At 37.1% G+C, this 14,032-nt stretch overlaps 1 protein-coding gene across 12 annotated transcripts in view; it reads right to left on the bottom strand.

Moving 5' to 3' along the window:
* Positions 1-14,032, bottom strand: part of TRAPPC9 (trafficking protein particle complex subunit 9) — a 444,584-nt gene that overhangs the window by 379,539 nt on the left and 51,013 nt on the right. For all 12 annotated transcript variants that reach the window (XM_068180203.1, XM_068180211.1, XM_068180227.1 and 9 more), the window contains 4 exons: positions 13,183-13,268; positions 5,911-6,037; positions 4,210-4,342; positions 2,801-2,964 (listed from right to left, as the gene is read on the bottom strand). In XM_068180203.1, coding sequence (XP_068036304.1) covers positions 2,801-2,964; positions 4,210-4,342; positions 5,911-6,037; positions 13,183-13,268 — 510 coding nt within the window. The remainder of the gene's footprint in view (positions 1-2,800; positions 2,965-4,209; positions 4,343-5,910; positions 6,038-13,182; positions 13,269-14,032) is intronic.

Here is a 14,032-nt window from a genome sequence, read left to right as displayed (position 1 = left end):
TTGGCTGGAATTGGCCAAAGCTTCTCATGGGCTCCTGAGCTGACTGGTAAGCTGTGCTCAGGCAAATGAAGGTGACCACCAGCTCTCAAGGAGACCTTGAGCAGTCTGAACAGGCATATTTCAGTGAGCAGTAGTACAGAACACCCAAGGGACAACTTCTTAACACACTATGGACACCTGCACATGCTCTAAACTTGATGTGTAACACCAAGAGTTTGTGTGGCTGTCAGAGATGGTTTAATGTCCTATCCCCGTGAGTTCCATGCATATATTCACTGACCAAAAGGAGCTGCTGACATTACAAATCTTTGGTTGCTTGTTGGCCACCAGAATCCCATCTCACTGGACTGTCAGCCCAGCCTCATGCATTTGTATCAATTTAGGGTCATAACAAAAATGGAAGAGAGCCCGTGAAAAAAGGCAAAGGTCATCCCCAACACAAGAAAAGACCTGTTGGAAAAAGTCCTCAGGGGGCCACTAAGGTGATCACAGCACCTCTGCAATGAAGACTGAGAGAGCTGGGTTTGTTCATCCTGGGGAAGAGAAGGCTCTGGGTAGGTCTTAAAACCCTGTCCAGTGCCTAAAGGAGCTCCAAGAGAGCTGGAGAGGGACTTTGGATAGGCCATGTAGTGACAGAACAAGGGGGGATGGCTTCAAACTGACAGAGGACAAGTTTAGCTTAAGAATTCGGAAGAAATTCTTTACTGTGAGGCTCTGGCACATGTTTCCCAGAGAACCTGTGACTGCCCCATACCTGGAAGTGTTCAAGGCCAGGCTGGATGAGGTTCTGAGCAATCTGGAACAGTGGAAGGTGTCCCTGCCCATGGCAGGACAACTGGAAGTCCAAGGTCTTTAAGGTCCTTTTCCACCCAAACCATTCAGTGACTGATTCTATGACACTCTGCAACACCTCCATGCAATCACATTTGAAATAACATAATTATTGTATGCTTAATGTGGACTATTAGTTCTTCTAATTAGCCTTTTCCAGTGCTTTATATTGTTTCCACAGCACAGTCATTTAAAATGTCACACTTAAGTTTCTTTTTTTCCTCCAATAACACAGTTCATCTCAAGCACACAGCTCCAAATACAGGGGTGCATTTCACTCCTGTGAGACAAAGCAAGAAACTGAACATTCTACTTGACAGGACCCTGGATCACCTTAAGTTCTGTTTTCAAAAGAAGGTTAAGATGATTTCCAGAGGTTCCTGCCCCCACAGACATTTCTTATTGCATGATTCTGATGGCACAGTTCTCACACCATCAGAACAAATATCATTCTCAAAACTCACTTCTGTTTTTCTGAGATAGGGATTTAAGTTGCATTTTTTGAGTATGCATGCTTATAGCTTTATCATCAGAAATTTTCCTTGTCTGATAATTATCATGCCTTAATACCATTAAAGACAGTGTCAGATACACAAAGGGGCTTCATTGCAAACATGTTCAACAGAGAAAGAAAAAATAAGATGAAGTACAATTAAAAGTTTTACTGAACTTAGAGGTGAGTATATCAACTATTCTCCTTTTTCCCCACTGTTTTTAACAAAAGTTGTCATGGAGAGAAGGCGCTTTTAAAGTTGGCATGAGTCTCTTTTTCAACACTGTGAACCCATTCACTGTAATGTTACGTACAAAAATTCTGATTAACATGTGATTTACAGGTCCACATATTCCACTATTTAATACATAAATTTCTCCATTTCACCTGAGTATTTCTCTGTTTTCACCTGAGTATTTCTGCATTTCACCTGTATTTGGCCTCCCCATTCCATACATGCAGCCCTTACCCAGGAGGAGCAGGTTGGAATTTCTGAAATAAGAACAATACATCATCATACGTTTCAACTCCTAAAATTATTCCTTGTAACAAGTCTCAGACCAAAACTGTATTTTGAGATGATTGGCAACTCCTATTCTCTGAGGTTGTGGAGAAGGGGATACTCTGTTATAAAAAAATCACGAGCTTGAATACTGAAATGAACAGAAATCACAAGGTATCACACTGAATTTAAATGCTCTGGCACTGACAGAATAAAACCTGTAATAAAATAAGGTATTTCTACTGTCAGTAAAGATTATGCTGCTTGTCATCTGCAGTACTTCTGTTAAGATCATTTCCATAACAATCCCTCAGAGGACAAACCAAAAAAAAATAAAACATCACAAAACAAAAGCAGGAGTCACCTATCAGACCACTTTTTAATACTAACATGGACAGAACATTTCACGATAATTAAGTGTACACAGGGGATGTGCTGTATTTCATCCAGAGCTTCAATTATTGTTTTAACTCACAATAGCTTATTTTATTTATTGCCTTGTCTTTTAAAGGCTTCTCTCCATTTTTTTCCTACTGCTCACTGAGTAAGATAGAAACAGGCTTATTTACTTCCACTCCCTCAAGTAGGACAACATTACTGCTAATAGCAATTTATTTAATGAACTAATCAGCATATTTAGACATAAGGAGAAAATAATTTAGACCCAAGATTCTTCCTCTTTACCAGTAATTGCCTCAGGATTTTTTCCCCAAGTAACACTGCAATTAAATCTAGATTTTTAAAAAGCAGGTGACCCTTTAACACAGAGATGGTTCTACAATTTCCTTCATCTTTCTACATTTTCTTACATTCTCTTTCATTTCTATATTCCTACAATAAAATCAAATTGAATTATTTCAGCTCTGTAATGGAGACTATGATACTTAATCTAAACTGACCTAAAAGAAGTATAACACAAATAATCTCCCTTTTAAAAAAGAAGTCAGCATGATTATTTCCATCAGCATACACACCCTTGGTGTTGACTGTTTTTGCTGTCACCTCCAGTTTCTCCAAGGGTTCTGTTCCAATATTTTCTAATTTAATGATGAGCTGCTGGGTCTCTCCGTTGTACAGCTGGACAGACACATTAGTGGAGATTTCATCCCCTGAAGAAGGCTGAAGTGTATGAGCAGACCTACAAAATATGACAAACAAATTATGATGATGAAAATGTTAAAAGCCTGTCCGGGTTACTCCATTCACTGTTCTTGGAAGACTCAGAAACTACTGCTGAAGACACTAAATAACATTTTCCATTCCCATTTTTAGAACCATTGAGGACAAAAATTAATAATTTATGCATAAGACAAGTCAGATTTCAAGCAATATAGAATACATATTCTAACTCTGAAAGCTTGCTAAACTACCTGCAAAAACTGTAAGGGAAAAGGAAAACAAAAATCAAGAGCAGGTCGCTACAATGAGCAGGTTTAGTGGACAGTGCAGGGCATAAACCTCACAGCAGTGGGTCCTGGGAGAAATTCCCAGTGTGAAAGGTGAAACACTAACTAGAGATGAACTCTTTGGAGCATGAATGAGGGAAGGAGGTTGCAGATCAAGACAGGTGGGCACAGGTTCCATTCCTGACTGTACTTCCTGTGCTAATGCAGAGTGGTCAGAAGGCATCAAGGATACAAGGACAGAAGTTACTGAGATTAATGACCAATAATTCCACTTCTTTTTGCAGGTATTCCTGCCATCCTTCCCTCTGATCCTGTCCTTCCTTACCACAAGACAAGAAGCCTCCACAAACAGGAGCAGATTTCAGTCTTTCAGAACAGATTTGTGACAAGGACTTCAACCAAGTATTTTTTGATCATTCAGGATGCACTGTCACGTACTGTTCGCATTTCAGGGCTCTGAAATTTGAGCAGTGGAGTGAAAGGGAAGAAGGAATTTCTTTTTTCCCCCTCATATTGAGACAAAAGTATCATGGAATTGCATACGAAAACACAAAACAAATTATGTTTTCAGTTACTTTATAAATGTACATTAGTGATTCTTCTTCTGTATCTTTTTCTCTCTTGTTTCTTCTTTTCTTCTGTGATAATTGATCTGAATTAACAGTCATGCCTGGACTGGATTGTTAAGATATAAACAGTGAATCCTTGGCTTGATACATCCCTCTTTGCCCAAAACCAAAGTTTTGAGCACAAAAAATATTGCAAAATTATTTCTGCATATTTCTGTGAAATTCCATGATTTCAAGCAGTAAAACAAAAACTTCAGATTTGTATTCTAAAGCAAATAATGCAGATTTAGATTATGTCCTGTTTTACTCAAACATTGATTATACACTCAGGTGGAAGAGCTTTAAATCAGCATGTGACTAACACTTAAATACAACAAAGTAAAATCATCATTTAATTTAATTTTTCACCTTGGAAGGGAGGTGCTGATCTGCAGCCTTGGCAAAGCTGGAATGACTTCAACAGTGCAGCCATTGGTCTTCACTCCTGGCAGATTGTCCAGAAGGCAATCACTGAAGACTCCAAAAACTGAGGTATGATAACCTGAGTTTTAGAAGAAAACACCAGTTATGTTGTGAACTGTACTGTTTTCTGGCAGGTCTGAAAGTACTAAGTCTACTGGCCAGATCTTGTCAACGTATCTGCTACCCAAATCACCACCTTCTCCACAGGAAAATCTTCTCAGGACACATAAAATGTGCAGGACTTTCAAAGCCCTGAAATAACGACATTAATAACTACCTGACAATGTACAAACACACATGGTCACCTCTGCACCTGTGGCATGTAAAATAAAAGAAACTGCAAAGAGCCTCTGATTTCTACAATGCATTACAGTAACTTCTGCAGAATTCTTTACAAGATCAAAATCACAAGTCATAGCATGGACACCATTTTATACCTGTCACCAAATTCCCTGGGGCACATAAAACACGTCAACCTTCAACATACATTCCCTATTTCCTCAGAAAAATGTTTACGGGAAAGAATCTCAGCTACATCCAGAAGGATAAAAGGATCCTAAAGGAAATTATTAATGGAAAAAATATGCATGCATAAAGACAAACACCTGCCATGAAAGACCACAACTTCTAAAAGTTCAATTTAGTGGAAAAATATCTCTCCACTGATTCCTTACCAGGCAATATTTATGAGTTATATCTGAAGGAAAATTTGATACATTGACACACAAAAAGCTGCCAAGTACAGAAATCAACTCCTCTACTTGCAATACATTTTTAGTATGTGGAACTCAAAAGGAGACAACTACAGTACAAATGTTCTGAATGCTTTGATGCTATTCTGTATTTACTGAAATAGTTTGAGGAAAAAAAATCACATGGAAAATTGTTTTATGAGCAGACACAAAAGCATTTAAGAAAAACTCAGTGAGAACAGAGTGTCTTCAAGTTCAAAGCCATCTTCTTTTAGTGCTTAGCTTTACTAAAATGGTTCTTATCCTGTATCCTAACTTTGTATTCCAGGAAGACATATTTAAAAATCTGATTTGGTAAGATGATTCACTCCTACTACATGCAGAATCCATCCTCTCCAAATATGCCTCCTTCTCTGGGTCTGCTAGCCTTTTGTAAAAGCTCTTTAATTTTCTTCCTTACTACAAACACACTTTTATTTAGGCTTATTAATGAAATGATATCTTGACTGCAGCAGGCCATACACCCTGGCTAAATTGTTTCCAAGGAAGCAATCTGCAAAAATTTCTGTAATCTTACACGAACACGATTAATTAAGGAAAAAAAAACTGCAAGATTATCTTCTGCATTCTTAAGAAAAAAGTTCAAGTAATCCTCCTCAGAAGATTTCCAAATGAAAGCATTAATAAAGGGGAGCTGGAGTTCATTATCCTCTTCCTCTCACACATGAGATACTCCAGGAATGTGCTTGTTACTGCTGCTGCAGCCAAGTGATTCACCAGGCTGTTTTTAATGAAGCCTGGTACAGGGAACAGATTCCCTGTGTTCCTTTTTTCTTTTGCTTACTGAGGAGAATTCAGAGTGGTGAACACACACGTGGCAAACAAAGCCATGCAACCCACAGGGCTGTAAAACTCAGGTTGTTCTGCCAACAAGGAGCGAGTGTCAATCCCTTACCATTGACAGTGATCTGCCCTGTGGTTTGGGGAACACCAACCAGAGTCACGGGATAGAGCCCAGATTCTGCAGGGAGGGAAAGGGCAGCAGGAAGAGATTCAAATTCTACTCCAGTTGTCAAGAGACCCTGAAAAAACACATTACACAGATAAAACCATTTATGATATACACTTACATTTTTATGCTACATACTTATATTTTAATCCCATGCATTACATCAGCCAAACTTTTATGATTTATTCCCATTTACTCATAGCAGTTATTCTGGGGTTTGAGTTGCAGTGACTGCAGCGTGCATCTAGAACTACAGCAGGATTTGTATTCAGCGTGGAAACATGTTCCAGGAACTGAGCTGGGAATGACGTATGAAAAACTAATAAAAATTTACACCCAATCACAGTAAAAAAAATCACAGATATCATCTGCATGCTGCTGTTTTGTACCTACATCTAATTGTACCTGTGACTTTAACTTGAACATTTGATAGATAGTGGAAATCAAACATCAATCACAGATCTTGCTTAGCTTTAATCACGTGCCCAAAATATGTTTTCTAAGAGGAAAAAAAAATTGTATTTGCAGATAACAGGGCAAGTCTAGCTTAACCATCCAACCTAAACATTTCAGTGAGTTGGAATAATGCATTCATTTTGCTGAACTGATCCTCTCAAGCCTAAATGCCTGCAGTTACTCCCTTAGTGTCAGAGAAATCTTTTAGCATTCTAAATTTTAAACATGGGACAAAACGAGAAATGAAGCAGAAAAAAAATCACTGAAGAAATTTCTGAACACAGCATTACTGTTCTTAGTAGACTGGGGGTTTTCTTTAAGCTTGGCTAATGAATTGAAGATGCCTGAGCATAGAATGTGCTGTTAAAAGTAAACTTGATTTTGGAAAGCATATAAATCCAAGTTACCCGTTGTTTTTCTATACACATATTTATTTTTATTTTTGAATAAAGATGCTACAAAGACCTCCATCAATAAAAGCATTAAGCACAACTCCATTAAATCTCAGCTCTGTGTGGATGCTTAATGAGAACTGAAAACACCGTTAAAGAGGAACATACTTTTGTGAAGAGAGATAAAAAACACATAACATTCCTAAAATCTGTAAAATCTTTGTTCTAGCAATTACTTCTTCATAGACTTGACACTCTTGAGACAGCACCTAATACAGCCAAAGCTACTCTGGCTTTGTGGAAAGCTGCATTAGAGAACTCTGTCCTTGAGACTGCACAAAATTCCATTTCACCACTGTACTTGAGTTGTAAGTAAATACTCTGTCACACCCTCATTACTACTGAATTTTTATTTTCCTCCCATTTCACATGCAGACTTCAGCTGTCAGAAACCATCCACAAAAACACAAGTAAAACCTAACTTTGTCTTTCTAAATATTCACTACCCAGTGTATCAGAGCACTGAACTCTTTGATTCCCACATTAATCCTTCCAGTGGGATTCACCCCACAGAAATGGGATGAACATTCTCTCTTTAACACTGATGTAGCCTCAATTTTCACCACAATTCTGCTGCTTTTGCTTTGGATGAAGCAAACTTAGAACACAAACAAAAGCTGACGCCAACACTCTCCAGAACTCACTTTTAAAACTGGTACAGAAGGCTTTTAAACTTTATTTTAGTCTCAAAACCACTTGGCCTAATATCCAAATACATCTGAATTATTCAGGATTCATCTCAACTAAAAACTTTCATCCAAGGACTTCAAGTCCTGCAAAATTGTGATAAAAACCTCAAAAACCCTCCAATGTCTTGTTTAGTATCAGCTGTAGCAAATGTAAATTAAAAAAACTGACAGAGACCCCTAAATATTCTCTAACATGTAGTGCAAACCTTGAAAACAAAGGGATTTTTTAGAGAACAAACACAATGCAAATGCCAAAACACCTGCACTAAGCACACACTACACCTGGACTAGAAATTGAAGAGCTTCAAGTGCACTAATACAAAAAGAAGAAAGCAGCAGTCAATTCCCCCACTTTCAGAGTTCTACTGTTCAGTAAATCTTCAAAGTTTTGAAAAGACATTAAGAAAGCATTAAAATTCATCAAAATGGGGGAAAATCAATATAAAAATCACCTAGACTTCAGATTTCCAGATATAAACTGAAATCAAGATACTTACCCTTAATACTTAGGCCACTCAAGTGAGTTTCAAAAGGCACTGACATATCTTAGAATGCCTGAAAGATGATTTCAAGAGCACAGCTTGCTGAATTGCGCAATTCTGCAATATTTGCCCTACATTGCCCTCTGGTGCCTGAAGTTTTGCAGTTTAACAGTGAAAACCTAATAAAGGCTGAAGTACTCTCACATCCATTAACTAAAAAATTTCAGCCACACCATCAAAAGTAGGGAAATGTGTCACATTTCTTTTCCTGAGAGTTATTATTACATTATTTCAAGTAGTAATATTTCATAATCATTTAGTCACCAATTGGTAATCATGTCTCTTTCTGACCCTATGGGAAAAGATCATCCAAATCCAAGGTTTCCTCCAGGGAATATATGAGTCATGCACATAAAAAAAAAATGTTTACATTTCTTTGTATTCTTATAAAACAATTTAAATTGTCTTAGAGTGAATGTATGCATGCTTTTATCACAGCATGTCTTTCAATCACTTCAAATCTCATTTTAGTTTTAGAGGAACAAAACCACTTGCATGTAAATGGCAGCATTTGGGGATGCTGTTAAAATAACATGAGTATGTAACTGCTTTTTTTAGGCTTTACTTACCAATCCCAAAATGCAATCATTCTTTTTTTAAAGTAACACGACCTTCAAAGTTAGTTTCCATGCTGAACATACTTGTATACCATGTTGTCAAATACTTTACAAAAAAACTGTCAAATATTTATTTTAAAGGAAATTTTCCCTGCTATTTCTAATATGGTTATTTGAGGCAGACCTAGAAAAACACCAAACACAGCCATTTTTATTCTTTTTCCCCCTTCACTTTTCTGTGTACATTCTTAACTAATACAGTCTCCACTAAATGTAGTGTAGCAGTAATTAAATATTCTCTCAAGACAGCAGAAACAGCAAAAGATATGAACTCAGGAAAGAGCAGTTCATGGAAACAATTTAAACTATCACAAGCAAAATTGTGGAACTGATTATACATTCAGATTTACCAAAATTTTAGATGCTCTTTTTAAACATTAACATAGAGCTCTTGACTAATAGCACAATTTAAAGCATCATTAATCAAAATACCAGACCTGATTGTGTTCAAATAAATACACGTCCCAAACAGAAGGAGATTCACAGAACAAATACTTAATTCTTGAATAATAACTAAGTATTATAAATTATAATATTCCAATGGGTTAGGGGGTAGCATTTTTTTGTTTCTTGATATTTATTTCTTAAATACAGTTTACACTGTTTGTAAATATTGTCGATTTCTTGGAACCATGGCTGTATTTTCCACAGCAAGAGCAGAGAAAATGCTTTCCCTCAATACATAACATTACTTCAAAATGTTTCAGCTTTATTTTTTTCTGCTTTTAATAGGAAACTTGCTAAAAAAAGATTAAAAAGTAGTCAAAATCTTAGAGAACTTAACATTTTGCACTGCATCTTCATATGTAGTTTAGTAGTAGATCTCCCCAGATTGTACTATTAGCTGTTTTTTGCATTTGTCTCAAGATACAAAACAAATCCACTGGAGATTTTCCAGAATTTTTTGGATTTTTTCGAAGGCCTGAAACGTGAAGATCATATTTTCCTGCACAGAAAAGTGCAGTAATGGCAGAAACTGCAGAACAAACTGTAAAAGGGCTGGAAGCCATCAGTCACAGACCTGAGGAAGGCTGAACAGAAATCAACACTCCTGGCAGAAAAGGTGAAGTGGTGGCACAGATGTACAGCTGAACCTCCCATCTCCAGGTGACCTGCACCCCAGCACCAGCATGGCAAGAATATTCTGTCTAATCCATCACAGCCAGTTGTAGTTGGGCTCATTTTTGTCTCTCATTCTGCTGATTTAAGGCACTTGCTGAGTTTAATTAAAGCATTTGTTTTGATCAACCCCAAGATCTCTCCTACTTCACTTTATTGACTCACACAATTGTGGGAGCTTATCACTGCCATGCTCCACGATTGAACATTTTCATTTGTCATTTTAAAAACACTACTGCACTTTCATTGGAGCAGCCTTCTAACTATATGGACAAAATAGGAACATGAAATAGAAAAAAACAGAACATGAACACAGAAATAGGACAGGAATTAAGAATAGGTACATAATTAGAGTCCCAAATTAGGAATATTCGTGACAGGAAATTAACAGTAAAAACAAGAAAAATGGGCCAAGATCCTTGAGAACAATAAAATAAAATAACTAAGAAAATCAATTGTTCAGGGTTTATCATCAGAGCAACACTAATCAAAGTCTTGTGTCCACAGTCTCACATCAAGCCTAGAAATTCAATGCCTTTTACTTAAGCACACCTCAATTAACCTACACGGACTCAGCATTAATACTTCAATTAATGAAAAAGCTCTGGAAGCCTATCCATGGGGAATCATTCTCCTTAACAACCTGTGCTCAATACTAACTTGTTTACCATCACAAGACAAATTCAACAAACAGAGACACAGTAGGAAAAGTACCATGGCAAAAGCTTGGATTTCATTTAACTCATGAAACGAGTAATTTATCAGAACAACAAATCTAAATTGAGGGAAAGGGGAAAATTTTACAAAATAAGTAAGACTGTAGATTTTAGTACAGTTATGTATTGGTGAGTGGTGGAGCATGGAAAGGACAAAAAAAAAATTAAACCAAGCAATGGAGAACTCAAAGATGATTGGAAACAAGCCTGAATGATCTTGCAAAGGTGAGGTGCTAAGTCAGGCAGGAGGAAAAAATTTGTGGGAAAAACAAGTTGAAACTGCCACTAAATGCCAGAAAAGGATACACTTGCTATGAAACTGAGTCTGTGAGAGTAAATAATCTGAAGGAATGTGATATGTGATGAGAAATCAGACAAGAAAAGGGTATGGAGACTGCAGACATGAGTACATGTTAATAATAAAACACATAATTTTTAAATATTAACCAGCACTCTGAATTATTAAAATGTAAACAGTTATGATAAAGTAATGCCTATTCCCACGATCCATAAAGTTCACAGATGAGACTGGAAAATCAACTACTTAGCTTGGAAAGAAATTGTAGAAGTCATCTTGTTTAGCCCAGTGCTCGAAACAGGGATAACTTTGGTGATAGTTTAGGTTTTTCACATCCTGTTCACTCAAGTTTTAAAGATTTCTGAAGATGGAGGTGTCAGGTTCTCTCTGGATAACCAGTCCCAGTGTATGATCCCCTCGTGCTTGGGAAAAGGGAGTTTTTATTAGGGAGGGAGGTTTCCCATGGCTGCAGCTCATTCCCTGACTCCCATCCTTAGCTGGGCACCTCTGGGATGAACCCAGCTCTGGTTTTGCTGCACTTTCCCATTTTGGGATTGAGCAGAGCAGTAGGAATTACACCAATATTCTTCTCCTCTACAGCCTGAACAGATGTCAGTGGTTTTGTCATTTGGGGAGCTCCAAACTGGCCTCAGCTCCAAAAGAAATTGTCTCTAAAATTCCAAATCAAGGGGAACAAGCACTTTCCTCAACTTGCTACAGTCTTGATAAAGATACACATCTACCAAAATCAACCAATTTCTCCAAGTGAACACATTAGTGAGGAGCAGAATTTCTCAAAGCACTGACTAGAGATACATTAATAAATGATTTGCATCTGGTTGGCAAATTAATTCCTCTTGTGTTTTCCATTGGAACTGGAATTCAGTGTTAATTCTAAGACAGAACTTTATCACGACAACAGTAAACAGAAGCATTGGTGCTACTACAATTAATTTGCTCAGGGAATGGAGCAGATGTATTGTGCAGATCTACACAAATAACTGCATTCTGAATTCTTGAGTGCATGTAAGCACTCAGAAGGAATTTCCTCATTAAGAAATTTTCCAAGTTTTTTAAATATATAACCACATCATTACTTACACAATACAAATTAGACTGTAACTCAAAATGTTCTTAATCAATTAATTCCCACAGAGACTCTTCTGATGTGCAACTTTACAACTACTTTGTCTATTAATCCCTAAAAAATTTGAATACTTCTGTGAGGGTGAGTGAAAATGCTGCTGGAGAAAGCTGCATGTTAGCTTCCAAGAATTAACTTTATTGTGCTATAAAAAAAATCTTTGGGCACATTCGCTTCCCATGGAAAAACACTTTATTATATGTGGTTTATTACCAGTAATTTAGGTCAACTTGTTTGACTAGACACTGCAGTAGACATATCAATAAAAATAAAACCCAAACAAAAATTATGAGCAAATAAAGGTACACTGATTCAATGAGCTTGACAGAACAAAGGGCTCTAAGAGATGTCATTTATCTTTAAAAGCAATACTAAAGGTAAAAATATTTAACATAAAGGAAAACGCTGGATTAGGACTGAGTGGATATTAAGTTGGTCTGGTAGTTACAGAACTTTTAACCTTTAAATGGATAACAATTTTTTAAAATCCTGTTAGCTGGAATAAAGAAAGAAAGAAAAAAAAAAAAAAAACATGATTTCCTTTTTTTTAGGATACACTGCAAGCAGCCAGCTGAAGTAGTAGAGAGCTTGGGCTTGATCCTTCCAACCTCACATATTTCTCCAGTGGTTTGGCCTTTTTTTTTCACTCCCTTGTGATCCCTAATGATCATCTGACATTAGAGTGTTTTCAAATAACAAAAATCAATGGGAACAACAAATCCATGAGCTGAAGTTTTTATTAAAACACAAAGCTTCTCAGATCTATTTTAGTTCATCGGGTTTTTAAACCGTGGTCAAAATGGGAATTTGAAAAGCAAGGATCAGTGTGGACTTTTAAACAACAGTAGCAAGCATACAATAATTATTAGGTGTCAGGTATAATTATTACTTGAAAACCAGTCTATGCAAATCATGTAGCAGGAGTTTTACTCAATGCAGAAGTGTACAGAACTGATTTATGGGTCAGTGCTAGTAAAGCATTTAAACACTGAGTTGTAGAGATTTTTCTTTTTAATACCTCATCACCAAAAATAAGAGAAAATTGATAACAACACACAGTTAAACTGAGGTTATGCTGGCTTAAACCATCTTTAAAGAATATTTATACAAAAATATATTTGAAAGTCCAAATGAGATTCTTCTTCAGAAAAACAGCAGAAAGAGAAGATTTAGAAAGGTGCATACCATGTTTTCTACTCGGAGCTCAAAAGGCATAGGGTTGTACACCATCAGCTGGACTTCACACACATCTCCCTGGACCCACTGGAAGTCTGCAAGGAATAATCACAGAATTAAGGCAGGAATTACCTCATCATAGGGTTATAAATAAACAGCAGCAGCTGAGCTGTCACATTGCTATAATGCTTAATATCTCTCTGTAATCTCCACAGCCCAAGTCCTGCTCAAGAGCACTGTGACACCAGCTGTAAGTCCCAGGCAAAGCAATAGGTGAAGGGACTGAAGACATTCATTAACACAACAACAGTGGTCTAAAGAGCCAGTGCTTCATTGGCAGAATTAACTCAGGCATCAATTCAAAACATTACTTCAACACATCCTTCATGTTCAAACACGTTAAGGTTTCCATACTTGGAGTTATGTAGAGTACACATGGCCTTGATATTGGAGACCTGGAGAAGAATCAACCAGGTAAGAAATGAACACAACAGGAAGAAGGAAATCACAAGTCCTCATACAGGCACAGCTGATTATATGGAGTAAATAAACAGACAGTGAAGTAAAGTGGGCCAGGTAAAAAGATGTACTTGCAGTTTATATCTTAGCACAAGAGACAGGTCAACTTTAAAGATACTTCACTCTGCCAATTTTCATTTTTTTTTGAGTTTTATAATTTAAGCAGATGAGGCTGGACTAGTGGAAGGTGTCCCTGCCCATGGCAGGGGAGGATGGAACTGGATGATCTCTAAGGTCCCTTCCAACCCAAACCATTCTGTAATTCTATGGTTCTTGAGAGATTATGGAGAACAGCAGCAGAGATGCAAATTCTGAGTAACTGTTCAATGCAAAAAAATTA

Source organism: Anomalospiza imberbis, chromosome 1 (assembly GCF_031753505.1).
Source record: "Anomalospiza imberbis isolate Cuckoo-Finch-1a 21T00152 chromosome 1, ASM3175350v1, whole genome shotgun sequence".
NCBI classification, from domain to species: Eukaryota; Metazoa; Chordata; class Aves; order Passeriformes; family Viduidae; genus Anomalospiza; species Anomalospiza imberbis.
Note: the sequence above shows the minus strand (reverse complement) of the source record. Positions and strands in the feature narration are given on the sequence as shown.